This window comes from Tinamus guttatus, unplaced genomic scaffold (genome assembly GCF_059628265.1).
Source record: "Tinamus guttatus ecotype Peru unplaced genomic scaffold, ASM5962826v1 Tinamus_guttatus_pri_ptg000674l, whole genome shotgun sequence".
NCBI classification, from domain to species: domain Eukaryota; kingdom Metazoa; phylum Chordata; class Aves; order Tinamiformes; family Tinamidae; genus Tinamus; species Tinamus guttatus.
In genome coordinates, this window is record NW_028289208.1 from 238,593 (window position 1) to 255,206 (window position 16,614).

Below are 16,614 nucleotides of genomic sequence, written 5' to 3' on the forward strand. Positions count from 1 at the left end.
GGGGTTATTGTATATAACAATTGCTATAAGAATTGCCATTGTTTATGCAGAAGTTATTTCTCAGTTGGTCTTGATGCTATTTACTGATTAAAACAGTAGACCAGATAAATGAATCATAGAAATGATCCTGGCATAGTTTCTGCAGACAAAACTCATGGAACTTGATTATTACTAAGAGATGTAAAAATGTGTGAAGTCATTGCTGAAAGAAAACTGAAGCTGTTTCTCAAAACTCCCCTGTAGTTGGTACACTATAGTCCTGATAAGAGATTTATGTGTTGCCGGTAATATGCCAGCCCCTCTTTAAAATAGGCCCAAAGTCAGTTCGGCAACTTTATATACATTTTTATGTATGTCATCAAGCTTTTGATTTGCAAGGAGTCCAATGTGCAGCAGTATATATCATGTTTAATTAAATACAGTGTTCTATTATACTTCCTTATTCTCTGTATTTGTTTACATAAATGCCTCAATTAATTGGAGGTAAGTGGAAAGAAATACTAACTCATGCTTTACAGAGTATCCACCCACAAATGTGCTTTATAAGTGTAATTAAAACCAGGTATTTTTTAAAGTGTTGGAAGCTGTAGTCTAAATCCATTTTCTCCTTCCAGTGCGAAAATTAATTTTTATCTTCCAAAGTTTTTTTTTTTTTTTTCTTAATGGAGACACGAAGTTTAATGACCCAGTGTGGTCAAAAATACTAACTTTTTTTTTCTGAGTCAGACTAGTTGCAGAATCATAGCTGTTTTAAGTTTCCATATTTATAAAAACTGTGGAGGTTGGAGTTTACAAATACAGGTTCAGGGCCTAATAGCAAACATGGAATCTTCTTGAAAGAACAACCAAAAAGGAAAGGGTACTCCTATTGTCTGAATTTTATTTTGATATTTTACAACCCCCAAACCCAAACAAATAGTTGTGTAATAGCAAATTAAGTAATGGATGTTTGCAGAGTTTCAGGCCACAGAGCAGCAGCTCTAACACATTCACATTTGCAGGCACGAGAGCTGTTGTGGGGTGGTGGAACCCAAGCTGCTTTCTCATGGCAGCTTCACAAATGTGTAGCTATTACCACTTGTGCCCAGAACAACTGCAGTGAACAGGGGGCGCTGCTTATCCACAGGGGCAAAATCAGTTATTTTTATGGCGCAAGACACCTGTGAGGGGCTGCTCTGTCATCAGCCAGGGAAACGATGAGGTGGGGCCGCTGGCTGCCTGCTTGGCTGTACTTCTGGGGCAAACACTCACGTGCAGAGCTGTGCTGACTGCGCAGGGGCCAAGCTGTTTCGCTGCCGCACTCCAGCCTAGCGAAGCAGCAGCTCCGCACCCAGTCTGCAGCGCTCGAGCAGACGGAGGCGCTTGTGCCGAGCGCGCGGCGGGGCAGCGGGAGGCCCCGGGCTGGCTCCGCTTCCCAGGGCGGCCGCCGGGACACGCGGGTCCCGCAGCGCTCTGAGGCCGGACGGGGGGAAGCCCCGCCCCGCCCTCGGCCGGGGGCGAAGCCCCGCCCCGCCTCCGCCGAAGCCCCGCCCCGCCCGCCGTCGGGGGTGGAGCAGGCCGCCCCTCCCGGCGTGCCCCGCGCGCGGCAGAGGCCGGCGCGCGTGCGCGCTGCGCGGCCGGCTCCCAGCTCAGCGCAAGATGGCGGCGGGCGCCTCGGACCCCCTGGAAGAGATGCTGCTCTTCTCCGAGGAGGTGGACGAGAAGGCGGTCAGCGACCTGGTGGGCTCCCTGGAATCGCAGTTGGCCGGCGGCCGCGGCCCGCCCGACGGGCCCTCGCCCAGGACCTCGGCACCGCTGCCGCCGCAGCAGGGGAGCCTCGCGGGGGGCAGCAGCCCCGGGCGCCAGCAGCAGCAGCAGCAGCAGCCAGGGCTTCCCGCGCCCCCCCCTCCTGCCCCCGGGCCGGCTGAGGCGCCCGGGGCCGCTGAGAGCCGCGCGCCAGCGCCGGGGCCGCTCCCGTCCCCGTCCCCCCCGGCGACGGCGGCGGCGGGGCGGGGAGTGAGTGTAAACAGTAGTAGTGTGCAGCAATCACATGGAGCGGCGCCCGGCTGCGGCAGCGCCGCGCCCGCCCCGCCGCCCGCCGTCGCGCCCGCCCCGCCGCTCAGCAACCATGTGGCCGCGGGCAGCCCCAGCCCCGGCGGCAGCCCGCCCGCCGCCGCCAGCAGCGAGGCCGCCGGGCCGGGGGGCGGCGGGCGGGCGGCGGAGGGAGCCGCCGCCTCAGGGGCCGCGCCGCTGCCCGGCGAGGCGGCGCAGGGCGGCGGGGGCCGCGCGGCGGCCGGCCCGGCGGTAGCGGCACAAGGCGGCGCCCCCCCGAGCGCGCCCGCCGCGCAGCCCCCGCCCGCGCCCGGGCCGCTGCCCGCGGTCACGGCGCTCAGCCTCGCCGCCGGGCCGGCCCCCAGCGCCGCCGCCGCCCCCAGCGCGGCGCCCAAAGCCGCCGCTGCCAAGGCGGGCGCTGCCCCCGCCGGCGCCCCCCAGGCGCTGTCGCCGCGGCCGGCGCTCGGCGCGGCCCAGCGCATCGTGGCCCCGCAGCTCATCGTGCGGCCGCCGCAGCAGACCACGATCCAGCTGCCGCCGGGCTTCACCATCCCGCCCGGTAAGTGCGGCCGGGACGCCCGAGCCGCCGCGCGGGGAGGCGGGGAGTGCGGGGCTCCCCGGCCGCTCCCGGGGCAGCTCCGAGCTGCGCAGCGGGTGCCCGCGCGGGGCTCCGCGGGGAGCGGCCGTGCGCGTCGGGCTGCCCTGCGCCCGCCACCGGGAGAGTTTTCCCCCGCTCGAGCAGTGTTTTCCGATACGACCCAGGTGACGGGATTCAGGGTAATTTGAAGTTCATCCAAGTTTGGGTTGGTTTGTTTGTTTTTCACTCCTTTTCAGCACATGAGACTGTGCTGTCCCTACGGGTTGTGAGCTCTCCTTGCATCCCTTAGGTTGTCCTTCTAATACTGAAGTAACTACTACATCTTGCTCATTCTCCTTTTAGTTTCTTAATTTGCTTTATTTGGAATATAAGCTCTAAATGCCTGACCACGGACCAGAATAGTGTTGTCTTCATCCTAGTGGCTCCTATTGCAACTGTGTATTTTTCCTCTGAATTGCTGAAGGGTTGTGTTCGGTGCTCGCTTGATTAGATGCTCGCATTGCAATGAGTTGATAACTTTTTCTTCTCAGGGGTTATCAGATTAATTAACTTTTAAACTGCTAACACAACGATACTGAAGATGTACTCAGAAATAGCATTTCTTTCCACTCGTGTTAGTGAGACTATTTTGTTCTCTAAAACACCTGGCATTTATGAGGGAAGTGGTGTGAAAAATGAGATAAGTGTTAAACCTTGTTCCTCTTGTAGCTTTGTGTTTTACCTAATTGTGTTTTTAGTCCTAGTTTATGAAACTTCTCTGCTACAGATTCTAATGCTTCAGTCAGATAAAGCTGGGTGGTTTAGTGAAGACCTAATTAACTTATAAACATATAAGAACTTGGATATAAAAATCAAATTGTTGCTATTTAGACTGTAATCATGTTAGTCTTTCATTTCTTAGTCTGAATGTATAGCATAATTTCTCGTTCAAGTTGTGTCAATATTTTGTTTTGTTATTTCTTTTTTTTTAAAAACATAAGAGGAAGAAAAGACCCCTTGAAAATGATCTTGTCATGATTTCAGAAAATGTTATAGCATTAGTACTATGGTAACTTATAAGTTTTATCTTTAAGTTAGTGAGTCATTTTGAAACATCACACTTAGACAGAACTTTACCGTATGGGAACTAAAGCAAAAGTTTAGAATCAGTTTTTGAGAGTGGTGTATCTTAATATGTAATGCAAGCTCCTAAACTGCATATTTCATCTTCATGCAGCTGAACAGTAAGGCAAATTACCAATCTACTAATTCAATCAGATTTTGAGGATATGACTATTCTGTGCACATTGTTTGGTAAAATAAATGAAACCTGAAAATCATCCAAATGATTAAAATGTATGAAAATTAATGCATGAACAATTATGCATGGTAATTACGCGTGCAGCTTTTCTTGACACTGTATAGCATGTGTTGCCTTAACTTGTCCATTATTATTGTTATTTTTAAATTCAGAGTGAGTTTCACAAGTTTAAAGGAGAAGTTAGGAAAAGTGTTTTGACCAGCTGGGGCAATGGGCTACTATTTGTGTGTACAGACGGTTTAGGAGCAGTAATGGCATATGTGAAATAATCATCTACTTACAGAGTTTTCTGCTCTATGGCTTGGCATTTGAAGGACTACTCCCAAAGTTAGGTTTTAAAAGAATTATATACATAATTTTTAAACTCTTCTTTTAAAAATTACTGTCTGAGCTTTGAAAGAGAGTTATGATCGTGTCTTTTGGATGTCATCCTTGCCATAGTCCTGCTTATTCCTTTTAGCTTAAATCTTGATTCCCAGGACTCTTTGCTTTGTGGTGGGGCAGATTTTCCATCTGTCTGTGCTTTTGGCAGTGGACGTTGGTTGGAGGCACCCGAGTCTGAGTTAGTGGCACCTCTGATTGGCAGAGTAGTTCACCCACGTGTTCACCACTGCATCAGAACTTACATTTTTATGTCAGAGACTGAAAGAAAGATTTTCTTGGAGGAAGGTACTTCTGGAATTTGTTACGGTACTGCTCAGATTTCTTTATCATTGTAATATGTTGCAAAACCTGACTATTTACTGAGGTTTGTCTTTTTTTTTTTTTTTTTTTTCCAAAGTTGCTAATTGGCGGTGGATGTATGCTTTTGCCTCCTTTCTTTCCCTTGAGAAGTTAAAATTTCTATATATAAAGCAGTGTGCACAGACAGATCAGTCACAGAGGCATTGTCTATTCACTGTGTGTTATCAACAGTGTAATAGATTTCTTAAAGCCTTATTTTTTGGTTCTCCAGTAGATTCATGGAAAATGTTTTCTTGTTTATAGCTGCATTCTTCTTTGATATCCCACTTTATTCTACTTGCATCTAACTTGTTAGAATGTGTTCTGGAGCTAACTTGCAAGTTTTATTGAAATAGGGATTCCTTTTCCTCTTTGAAGTAAATTTTTTATTATACCACAGTAAAAAAGAAAGATGCAAAATTTAAAAATGTAAGGTGCTCTACACCAATTTGATTTTCTATTCTTAAGTTAGGTGGGTTCAGTATATATTATTCTTTATATTGTCCTTTACTCTGTAGTGACTCTTGCTTTGCCCTCCTCAGGAATGGTCCTGGTGCGCACGGATGCTGGACAGCTTGTCATGGTCCCCCAGCAGGCTCTAGCACAGGCTCAAATGCAGGCCCAGGTGCAAACGCAGGGGCAGGGGCCGGCCAGCATTTCACCCAGACTTGCAGTGCCCACAAGTGGCCCAGTGTTTCGCCTAACAACCGCTCAGGTATGGCTGGTTTTATTTCTCACTGTTTTTGTGGATTGCCTTTTCCTCTATCTTGGACACTATTGACTGTATGTTTTTTTGTAGATTTGTTCCGCCCATGTTACAATGTATTTATAGCCTTAAAAGATTGCTTGGCTTAGTTCAAAGCTAAGAGCAATGGCAAACATTTCAGGAGAGAATAGGAATGCAGGAAGTGGAAATGAAATTGTCAAAAAGAAAATTAAAGAATAGAACGAGATAATCTAAAACATAGAGTAGCCAACTAGAAAGTAAATTTCAGGCATGAGTGTATCCGGGAAGATACTAGCTCAAATATATCTTAGGAAAAAAAGAATTAAAAACCTGGTGACGCTCTGAAACTGTATAATGCAACAGCATTTCAGTAACAGAATCAGAGAGATTCGTACAGCATAATTGCAGTGTGACCGAGGGGTCGGACTGTACCCAAAATATGACATCAAGTTAATTAAAATTTAGCTTCAGCTGTTTCAGCTTCACGTTGTTAGCTTTCATGTAACTTTAACTGCTATGGCTAATATGCAGATTTCAAATTCAACATTGAAGCATTCATAGCATATTAATAAATGGTCTGTAATTTGAAAAATAAAGGAGTTCAGTTTAATTATGCATAAAATCTTAAGCATGCAATAATGTAGGTGGGCTGCTTTGCTGCCTAAGTTCAGTGTTTCTTAGAAGACAAGTTTGGATCACGCAGTCGCTCCTACGATGTATGTGCAGCAAAATGCTTAGGAGCTGATCACGTTGGCCTCCAGCAGCTGCTCTCTAGTTATATGAAGCAGAAAAGACTATAGAAAGAGTATAATTAAACTTACTAGATTTTTGTAAAACAAACAAGCTATGCAATGATGAGGGCACCACCTGTGGAAGTGATTGTGGAGCTGCGTGAGCTCTGATGGATTCCTGGCTTTAGAAGGACATAATTGTTAACTGTTACTGTGGCCACCATGAAAGATCTCCCAGTTATTTGAAAGGAAAATGAGTGCAACTGATGCAGGCTCCTTGTGGAAATTCCTTTAGCTCCAGCAACCATGCTGGACAGTATGTGAGGGAGGCATCCCCTTTTTTCTAGGAGCCATGAAAGGCCCTGAAATAGAGAAGATGTACTCTGCTGTCTGCTTGGGTTCAGTGTCCGCCCTCCGCATAACGCTTTTCTTAAAGAGTGGTTTTATCTGTTACCTGTTGATAAAAACCATATTGCATTGCTGAAGGTTCACAAATCAAACATTTGTATATATCTCTTTTATTATATATAGGTGTTTAAATACCTGTATATTTAGATTTCACTGTCAAAACACAGAAATTCAGACAGATTAGCTACGTAACTCTCCATTCATCCTGTGTTAATCTCCTCCATACATGTGCTATGAGTTTTGGACTTTATATGATAAATGCACAAAGAAAGAAATGTCAGCTAGACTATCGAGGCACAGAATTGATTTTGCACAGCAAACATATCTGATAATTCTTGTGTTTTGAGTGCTCATCTTTGTAATTTAAGCTATTGTTTGACTTTGTAATACCTTACTCATGTTTTTTCTGAGGCTTTTTAGGCTAGAAGATGTAAGCACATATAATACCGCTTTTGAAACAATTTTGTATGAGGTTCTTGGAAGAAGGTAGTCAAATCCTTTTTGAAAGAAAAGTGAATTATGTTCTTGACTTTTTGGTGGGGTAACCTTTGATTATATGTTTACTTCTGCTGCTTTTAGTTGCTCTACTCTGTAAAATATTAATAAAACCTGCGAGTTTCAGTTCCTAAAGGAACTCTGGAAAACCTGGTGAGGACACACAGGTACCTTGCAGGAAGGTACTTGGCTCTGATCATTTAATGACAGGTTAGAGGGTTCTGAAGCATGGGAATGTGTCACAAGAGGATGTGCTGTGTCTCATGGACACTGAGGAATCGTGAAATGGAGTCAGTCAGAAGAATCAGAATCTGAAAATAAGAGATAAAATCTGAATGTTGCAGAGAAAGTAGCTAAGAGCTGTACTTACAGTGTGTAGTTCTACTGGACATTTTAAGGTTCTTTTAGTGTCTTTACTCTCTGCAAATATTAAAATGAAGCCATGAATGGTACAGTTGTACCATAAATTAGTTTAATTCCAATTATAATAGAGGACTGTAAAGTAGAGAAATGCTAAATACAATATTTTTTGGGAAAGCAACGCTTTTCAGATTGAGTATCGAATTGTTTTGTTGCTGCAAGACAGAAGCTTCCTTTTTTAATAATTATTGTCCCATATTTTACATTCAAATGAGACAGTCTTGTGGAAGATTATTATGGTCTTGTTATACATTGAGTTCAGAATCTGTTGCACTGTGAATACTTTTGCATTTATAACACATATAGTTTGTATGAAAAATATACCTACTGTGAAAAATATTTGAATGTTGAAAGCAAACATCAGTTTGAATTAACTATGCATAACTTTAATTGCTCAATTATGTTATTACATGTTTTAGTTTCTTTTTATTGAAATTAATGTTAGCTGAATATTAAAAAAAGATTAATGTTGGTAAAGTTTTATCTATTATAGGATCTTGGTTAAGATGCACATTTTTTAGAAAGTAAGAGCTTTAATTTCATGGAACCTCAGTTAATCTTGTTGGAAAAAATAATAATTCTGGAACCATGTACTGCAAGTAAGTTAAGCAAACACGAGTGTTCTTGCCTCTAATATGTTTTTCAGAGATTGCAAGTAATTTCGAAGTTTTAAAAACTGATTATTCAGACAGTTAAACTTGAGCCTTCATATTTTGTTTTGAAGCTTATACTTGTGACACTATGAAAAATGGGTAGGTGCTGCCATCTAGTTTTTCTTTGGTGAGTTTCTTTTACCTACTTTTTTCATTTCTATAGTTTGAGTTTTCATGCACTGGATGCATATTTTGTTTGTTGATTTATTATCTTTATTATCTGTACTGCTTTATTATCTGTATTGCTTTATATGCACAACCAAAAAGCAAAAGTAAGTTATTTACATACTTCAAACAATTTTCAGATTTTTTTAAAGTTAGTTACAAAATTAATTACTGTAATTAGCTGTATTTTTTCTAGACTCACTGCATACCTCCATTTACTGAGTGAACAGAATAAATCTGTAGTAGTTATAGATGGAGCAGCTGTAGAGGAGAGAACTCTGATGGGGTACGTAGGTGTTTGCTTACACTGGCAGGATGCTGAGACTTAGAAGATCTGGGTTTTTGAACTCAAAGCTCCTTATTTTCTGGAGGCTCTTTGGGGCAAGCTCTTCTGCCTGTCTTGTCTGATGAGTCCCAGTCTTGTGCCTTCCTCCTCGCGGGTTTCTGCTTGCTGTGTGAACCCGAGGGGACACAATGAGCACTAAGAGCACAGCAGCGTCTCCCTGCTGTGGGCTCTGCTGCTTGACCCCGGGCTAGGCTGGGCTGCATGTCTCCCGGGGGCACTTGTGATAATCCTGCCTAGCGTTGACTCACTTAGGAGGGACAGATCCTGCTGCCACCAATCTTCTGCATTCATGTTAATACCCCAGTGTTTTAAACAGTTAGTATTTTGGCTCAGTTTGGCTGTATTCTTACCAGAGTGAAAAAAACCAAATCTTCAATATACAAATTACTCTGCAAACAGATTTTTAAGCCCCTGTTCAAAAAAAAAAAAAACCAAAAAAACCCCCACAAAATCCAACAGTCTGAGGCAGTCAACAACATTTGACTTTTTGCCAGTTAACATTTTGAAAGTCTAACAGAATTGTAAGTATCAGAAAACAGATTTTGGTAGTGGGGAGTATTGATACCTTAATAATAACTAGTGCTACCACCTTTGCCTATGAGAAAGATTGTATGAATTGTTTATTCTAAAAGGAACTACTAGACTTGACCTTTACCCTATGCTTCTGCCACTGTCCATAATCGCACCCTAGATTTTTTCCTTTGTTAAACACAGTCATGTTAAGATGTCCAGGTTTGTAAGAGATCTTCCCTGAATTTTATTCCAGACTTGCAAATCTAAATCTAGACATCAAATTCTGCTAAAATTGAGTTTTGTGTAGGACCTAACAGATGGCATGTATTGGAAGACACACAAAGTAAATCAGGATGTAGATTTTGATAAAATTGCCCCTGTTTTTCTGTTAATATTTTCTTAAATACTATGGAAGTATTTTCTGTCCTCCTCTGATGAGGAACTGGCTGCACTGTTCATAAAAGGTTGATGTAATGTTTGACAAAGAATAAGGTTTCTTACTTTGAGGTGTAGAGATTGGGCTTCTTAGTGTTGAGCAGAGTGGTACCCATAGTCTTCATCAGTAGGTGGTACTGTAATACAAAATATGAGTATGCCATGAACCTGTTTCTGAGGATTTACGTACATTAGTGTGTTAACCTGTGGAAGGTCAAACTGCCTGGATTTCTATAAAGCTGTTAATACCTGATGCAATACCTAATATTGGTGTAGTCTTGCCTTGGCGATAGCAAATTATCCCTAGATATTTTGGGGTAATTTGTCCCTATTCTGGTGGCGTACTTTTTCAAAGACAGTCTGTATGTTCGTTATACTTTCAAATCTAAAGTCAGCTGATGTGTACATGGCAGGTACAATGTCTATTTGCTCCTGTTTATGCCTCAAGCTTTGCCTCTCTGTTCCTGTGCCCGTACCTCTGGGGAGAGGCTCTACCCAGGCAAGTTATGAGGTAGCTATATGGAGTAATTCCAAACTGATGCTGTGTGTGATCAGTTGTAATGTGCACCGACTGCCTTTGTGCAAAGTGACTTATTCCGCCCTGAAACAAGAGTAACTTGCATTATCTGCATGGCTTCTGCAGCCACCATAAATCTTGGTGTATCAGCTTTCCAGGCTGGCCAGACATGAGCCAGACCCAGCTTAAAGCCTTATTTCCACATATACACTGTGCTGTACCCCGCTTATAATATCTGGATTCTCTAGGTGGACAGAGCAAGCTGAGGCTCTTTAAGCATGAACTGGTATCTCTGCAGGGATTTGTTGTGGAGTACATACTGTATTCATTCATGTCCTCTTGTCCTGCCTGCTGATCCCCAAGTATACAAAAAAGGCTTCTTAAACATTAATTTACATATTTAGCAAACAGAAAAACATGATGCATCTAGTCAAAAACAATACAGCTGCATTTGAAAATATGTTGTTTTCCAAGCTTCTGTTGATAATTTTGGAATTTAATCAGCATCTTGCCAAACCTTAGTGAATTTGGGGTTATGCCCTTTTTTTTTTTTTCCCCCTTCTTCCATGTAATGTTGAACTTTTTTTTTCCTTTCCCATGGATTTTTCATGAGATCTGTTTACCACTCTTTTTTTTTCTGCTGGAATATTCTTTCCCTAGTTTTGCTGGTGTGTTTGTGTTGGGAGTCCCTTATATTGCCTTCTGGCAGCTTATCGTTGTCATTTGTAGATCATTTCCATGATACTTATGCATTTCTTTAGGATAATTCCTTGTTAGGTTTTTGATACACTCATACTTATCTTTTTAACACTTACAGATTTTGGAGCTACATATGTAAACTGTTGCATTAGTTTGCAGATTTTGGGTAGTAAGGCATTTTCTTACTGCATAACACATGAATAGATTTTACTGCAGTTTTGCGTCAAAGGGTTTTGCCACTGGTGTTTTTTAAAACAGAATGAATTTAGTCTTCATTTTGCTCAGTTGGTCCGTATTCTGGTACCGTGCAATACTGTGTATGAAATGTGCTGTAAACTTTGGGTAATTCACTGTTATGCCGTTTTGTTTTCAAGTATATTCCTATGATTATTTGTAGGCATTTATTAGCTGAGAAAAATTCTTTAGCTGCCTGAGCTTTGTATTTGCAGATTTCTGGCTGCAGGTCTTACTTGGAACTGAATGGCTTCCAGAAGTTTGCCTGGTTATCTGCTCCCTTTGTAAATCTTCACTTCTGGAAGCAGTTACTGACAAGAAGGGGACAGATTCAGAACACAAGCATGCTGTATTCTTAGGTTGGGAGCACTGATTATAAGCAAATTAACAATATACACAATACTTATTTTAAATGCAAACATGCATCAGATGCATATTGTTTCACTCAACCACTATTTTTAAGGAATTTAAAAATAGTGATTTCCTTTAAAATTGAGAAAAGAAGTATGTATTTTAAAAAAAGAAAAAGCTTATGTGATCTTTCTTCCAAAAAGACAGACAATTCTACCTATTCATGATGATGCTGTTTATTGCCTCCAGGCTGCCTCAGTATGGAAGACATCCCAACTCAAGATTTAAAAAATCTTGAAAGCTATCCAAAGAGCAACAAAAAAGGTTTTGTTCAGATGTCAGGTAGATTTTTTTTTTTCCTTCCCTCCGAGTGCAGAAGATTGATATCCAGTAGATGATGTTGCTGGACTGATTGGTAAGGGATGCTTGGGGCTTTGACTGTCTGGGCCTCTGTTCCTTCCGGAGATCTCTTAAGTACACTGGATGGTCTTTGATTTTTATGTAGGTTTAGTGTACAATGTAAGAAGCTAAAATAAGTCATTCTTGATTAAAAATATTAATTATAGAAATGTATAATTACAAATGTGAATCAAGGAAAATGATTTTATTTTCGTGAGAAACAGTTTTGTCCATGATCTGTTACTCCAACCGAATTTTTCTAACATGTTTGGGTGCAAATCTTAGCAAATGCAAGTTGTAAGAGGGTATAACGTGCAATCAGTGGCGAACAGGAAGCAAATGGATGACCTTTTTATTATTGCATTTTTGTATATAGGTATTTTGGCCTTTATTGTTCTGCAATTACTTCATGAGAGAATTCATAATCCAAGTTATACTCTATATAGTGTAATTTATTTTTTGAAGGCTATGCATACCATAAAACACCCAATCCCAGGGGTCAAACATTGACCCTCCTTGGAAATGATGCATTAATGGTTGTAGACATTGCCTCTCCCACCAGAAGAGAAGACATTTAAGTAGTGCGATTTCTACACTAACGATTCACAAAATGTGTAGAGTTATTTTCTGTATGATGTTGGTATATAATTTTATCCAAATCTATTTTGAACATCTTCTTATGGTTTTTATATTGTTTCTCCAGATTAATTTTTTAATTGTTGCAGACATCTCACCATTGACCAGCAAGAAAATTGATTTTGCAATATTTTTAATTAAAGAATCCTATATGGTTGAGCATAATATAATTTTTCTTTTTGCAGAGTTACTCATATAGTGAATTCCTATAATCATTATTAGTAAAAGGCTTGCAGATCAAGTTATAAAGATTAAAAAAAAAGGAAATTCTTTGTTTTTCATTTACTAGCAACCAACTTCTGTAGCCACATCTACTGTCCGCCTAGGAGTTCCAGTGCAAGCCAAAGTTGTTCAGGCAACTGCTACACCTGTTAGTGCTACTTCTGCTGCGACTCTACCAGGTGGCTCTATTCTTTCACATACCACAGTAAGTTGCAAGAATATAAAGCATGAAAGGTGGCGGAGTGGATGGGGGGAAGGAAGGGAAGGAAGTTCATAATTGTGTGAATTTTTTTTTTCTAAAATGACTTTGAGAAATTTTAATAAATTGCTTTTATTGCAAACATGAGAACAATAATAACATACAGTCAGTTCCTCATTACAGAGGTGGTAAGTGATTATATAGGTATTATTTGATACTTACTTTCTACGTTTTTTAGATAATAAAAAAGGGTAGCATAGGTTCAATTTTAAGCTTCCTTTTAAAAAAAAAAGACTTAAATCAGCTGATCCTGTAAGTATTACTTCAGCGCTGGGCATGCTGGGCTAGGGCTGGTCCCCGTAGAAAGCTGTTGTCTGCTGTGTGGTCACAGGTACCTGGAGTTTTGTACCTGTGCCCAAACAGAGCAACCTCCTGCAGGGAGCTTGCATTGGGAGCTTCAGCACAGCACCTTGTGTTCTCTGGCTGGCTGAACTCTCCACTGTCTGCAGTGCTGTTCATTCTGCCTGCTTTAGACTTTCTGGTACTTTGAAATGCAGCATATTAGGTCGGGTGAAGTGTGAGCCTTGAACTGGGTTGTGTGTGTGGTGTCTCTGCTGCGTAATAAGCTCTGAGCCTTAGCAAATGGAGGAGCGAGCAACACAGCCTCTACATGTAACTGGGCTAGGTCCAGGACAGCTTTTTGAGTTAGGGCTTTGTGCTGTGCCAAAGCATATGTACTGCTGCTGGACCTGGATTATACCTGGAAGCTCTATTAGTGCATTTGTGTCATATGCATCTGAGCTGTCACCATAACTGTGATACTGGTGACATGATCACAGATCATTGGGAATTGACGTGTTCATAGTAGGAGTCAATTTTGCACACAGTTGGGTTACAAGTAATATAAGCATGGTGATATTAAAGGGCTGGATTATAGCAATTCATTTTTAGTGGTCTATTTATTTTTGTATTAAATTTTAATGAGAACTTTTACAGTTCAGCATGGTTAAAGGCTGGCAACGTTAGGGTTAAAGCAAGTAAAATCAGTGGTTTTATTTTGTCAGCAAAGGTATATTTGAAAGGAAATGAGTTTTTATGAACTTTGGGCTTTTATGGACTTTGTGGTTGAGTAAAAGGTTTAAAATATGCATATATTTTAATACAAAATATCAACAGGTATCAGTAGCTGCAACAAGTGCTCAAGGTTTATTCAAGACAACAGTAGCAACTGGCACTTCAGCTTCTCAACAGCCTGCAGTAGTTGCTGGTGGACAGAGCCAAGCTTCAGCGCAAACCCAGGGTCAGCCTCGGCTGCCGCTCCCGCCTCATACAACAGCACAAGTACCAGCACAGCCCCAGGTCATACCAAGCTCTCCTGTACCTGGAACTACAGTGGTATCGCAGGTAAGAATCTATGTTTTAGACATACATCATTTTCTTAGTATTGTGTAAAATTTTCAGATTGGTTCAGAAACAGAGCTTCCCCCCCACTCCAGTGTAAGGTTACTTCTTGGTATGTAACAAATTCCTTACAAACTAGAATGCCTTCCTTTTATCTCACCTAAATGGAATACACATTCTGAGAGGGATAATAATGGTCAGCTTGCTTTCCCTGTCCTGCCACATATGTCTCAATAGTGAGAGAACTCCTGTAATCAGAGCAATCTGACAGGTAGTCTGTGGACTTTATTACTACATTGATGGGCCTCAAAACTGTTATTACTTTGAAGTATAACATTTCTGGTTCTCGGAATAAGAGAAAATTACACTGTATGAAAATGATCGCTGAAAAAGTTAGAACATCTGTGTTTATGCTGATGAAGATATGATTAGATGAAGATTAGATATGATGATGTTTGGAAACTATTTCTAATGCAATTTTACTCTTGTAGCTGCTTTGTACAAACATATTGAACCAATCATTATAAAATAGATTTTTGTTATTAGCCAAAAGGCACAATACTTAGTTACATGAAGTGAAGAAACTGTCAGAAAACTAGCAACAATAGTAAAATAATTGCAGATGCATTTCAAATGTCTCATTTGATGTAGAAGCAATTCTGCCTTTTCTTGCTTTATAGTGATTGGTAAATGCAATGAATCATGATTTGAGTAACATGCACCTGACTTGTTTGTTTGGATTTGTTTGGCTTTTGCAGGAAATGCAAGAGAATGTGAAAAAATGCAAAAACTTTTTAGCTACCCTTATAAAACTGGCTTCTCATAACTCACCTTCTCCAGAAACATCCCGTAATGTGAAAGCTCTGGTTCAGGATTTGTTGGTAAATATTTAGTTATTAGTTATCTTTCATTATGTCAGGTTAATGTATTATATATGTTGTTTGTACATGCTGAAAATTACTGATTTGAGTGTAACTTTTTTTTTTTTTTTTTTTTTGCTATACTGACAACGAAAGGAGATGGGCTGCATCAAAATGCAAATATTCTGTGTATTACACACACTCATGAATCTGCTAAGTTAGGCTTTCCCATATTTTGTGGAAAAGGAAATCCAGCAAATTATTTAGTAGGCATTTATGAAAAATACTCTTGTTTTAATGGATAATATTTTGATCATGTTTATGTAGACAAATAATATATAAGATTTTATAGTACTACAAAATAAAGATTCCTAAGGACATGGGGCGTGGGGCATGCCCAAGGGTACAAACTGCAATGCAGGAGGTTTCATCTCCATATGAGGAAGATCTTCACTGTGAGGATGATGGATCCCTGGACCAGGCTGCCCAGAGAGGCTGTGGAGTCTCCTTCTTTGGAGATGTTCAATACCTGTCTGGATGCCACCCCGTGCCATGTGCTCTAGGTGTCCCTACTGGAGCAGAGGAGTTAGACTAGATGGTCCAGAGGTCCCTTCCAACTTCAAGCATTCTGTGATACTGAGTTGAGTTACTTAAAATTTAAGTGCTCTTTTGATATCGTAGACTAGCTAGCAATATATTTGCGTGTGTGTATTTATATATGGGAACTGTGCATGTTTCCACAATGTGAGCTTGCCAGTTGTGTATGTTCTCATTATCACCTGGAAACAATAAACAAACTGAATGCTATTTTTATGGGTTTTCCCTCCATCAAGGATGCAAAGATTGATCCAGAAGAATTTACAGGCCGCCTTCAGTCAGAGCTCAAATCATCTCCTCAGCCATATCTTGTACCTTTCCTTAAGGTAACGTAAACAGTGTTTAGACGAATTTATGTCAATGCTGATGTCAGCACTTGAGGTTTTGGAATATCCCTCTAAATGGCATTAGCTAGTGCAGGAGTGGTGGCTGGGTGCTGTGGCGCTGGGCTGCCAACTGCCTCTGCCAGGGTGCAGAGTGCTGGAAAGAGGGGTGTCCCCCAGGAGGGACCCCTCGTGCTTGGGACCTTGGTGTAGCTTTAAGCAATACTTGCAGTCCAGAGCTGAACTGGAGTTATTCTTGAGTAGCTCTGCTATAGAACATGTTAGTCACAAATTTTAAGTCAAAAAGCTGGTTTTGGGTAATTTGGAAATTAAATGTTGCTTGTTGTGTGGTGAAAACTTTACTCTTATAGTTCATTTACTTCTTTGAGATAGTAGATTTGTTTTTATAATGAAGTACAGCACTCATGTTTGGAAGAATTGCAGGTTACTTCTATAGAATGTTTTAAGTAATTAAATAGCTTCCATATTGTTGACAGCAATCTATATATGAATCATTTCAACGCATATAGAATGATGACTATTAAACATTCAACTGAATAATGCTGCTAAATAATAGATCCTACCGGTAAACTGGGACTAATCTTGTCTATAAGTGAATCTCTGATATGAT

The 16,614-nt window shown here is 41.3% G+C and overlaps 1 protein-coding gene across 1 annotated transcript in view; it reads left to right on the forward strand.

Moving 5' to 3' along the window:
* Positions 1 to 1,612: 1,612 nt before the first annotated feature.
* Positions 1,613 to 16,614, forward strand: part of LOC104566703 (transcription initiation factor TFIID subunit 4) — a 128,667-nt gene continuing 113,665 nt past the window's right edge. The window contains exons 1-6 of the mRNA XM_088536510.1: positions 1,613 to 2,590; positions 5,195 to 5,367; positions 12,671 to 12,808; positions 13,979 to 14,206; positions 14,962 to 15,084; positions 15,897 to 15,986. Of these exons, the coding sequence (XP_088392636.1) occupies positions 1,639 to 2,590; positions 5,195 to 5,367; positions 12,671 to 12,808; positions 13,979 to 14,206; positions 14,962 to 15,084; positions 15,897 to 15,986 (1,704 nt within the window). The 5' untranslated portion in view covers positions 1,613 to 1,638. The remainder of the gene's footprint in view (positions 2,591 to 5,194; positions 5,368 to 12,670; positions 12,809 to 13,978; positions 14,207 to 14,961; positions 15,085 to 15,896; positions 15,987 to 16,614) is intronic.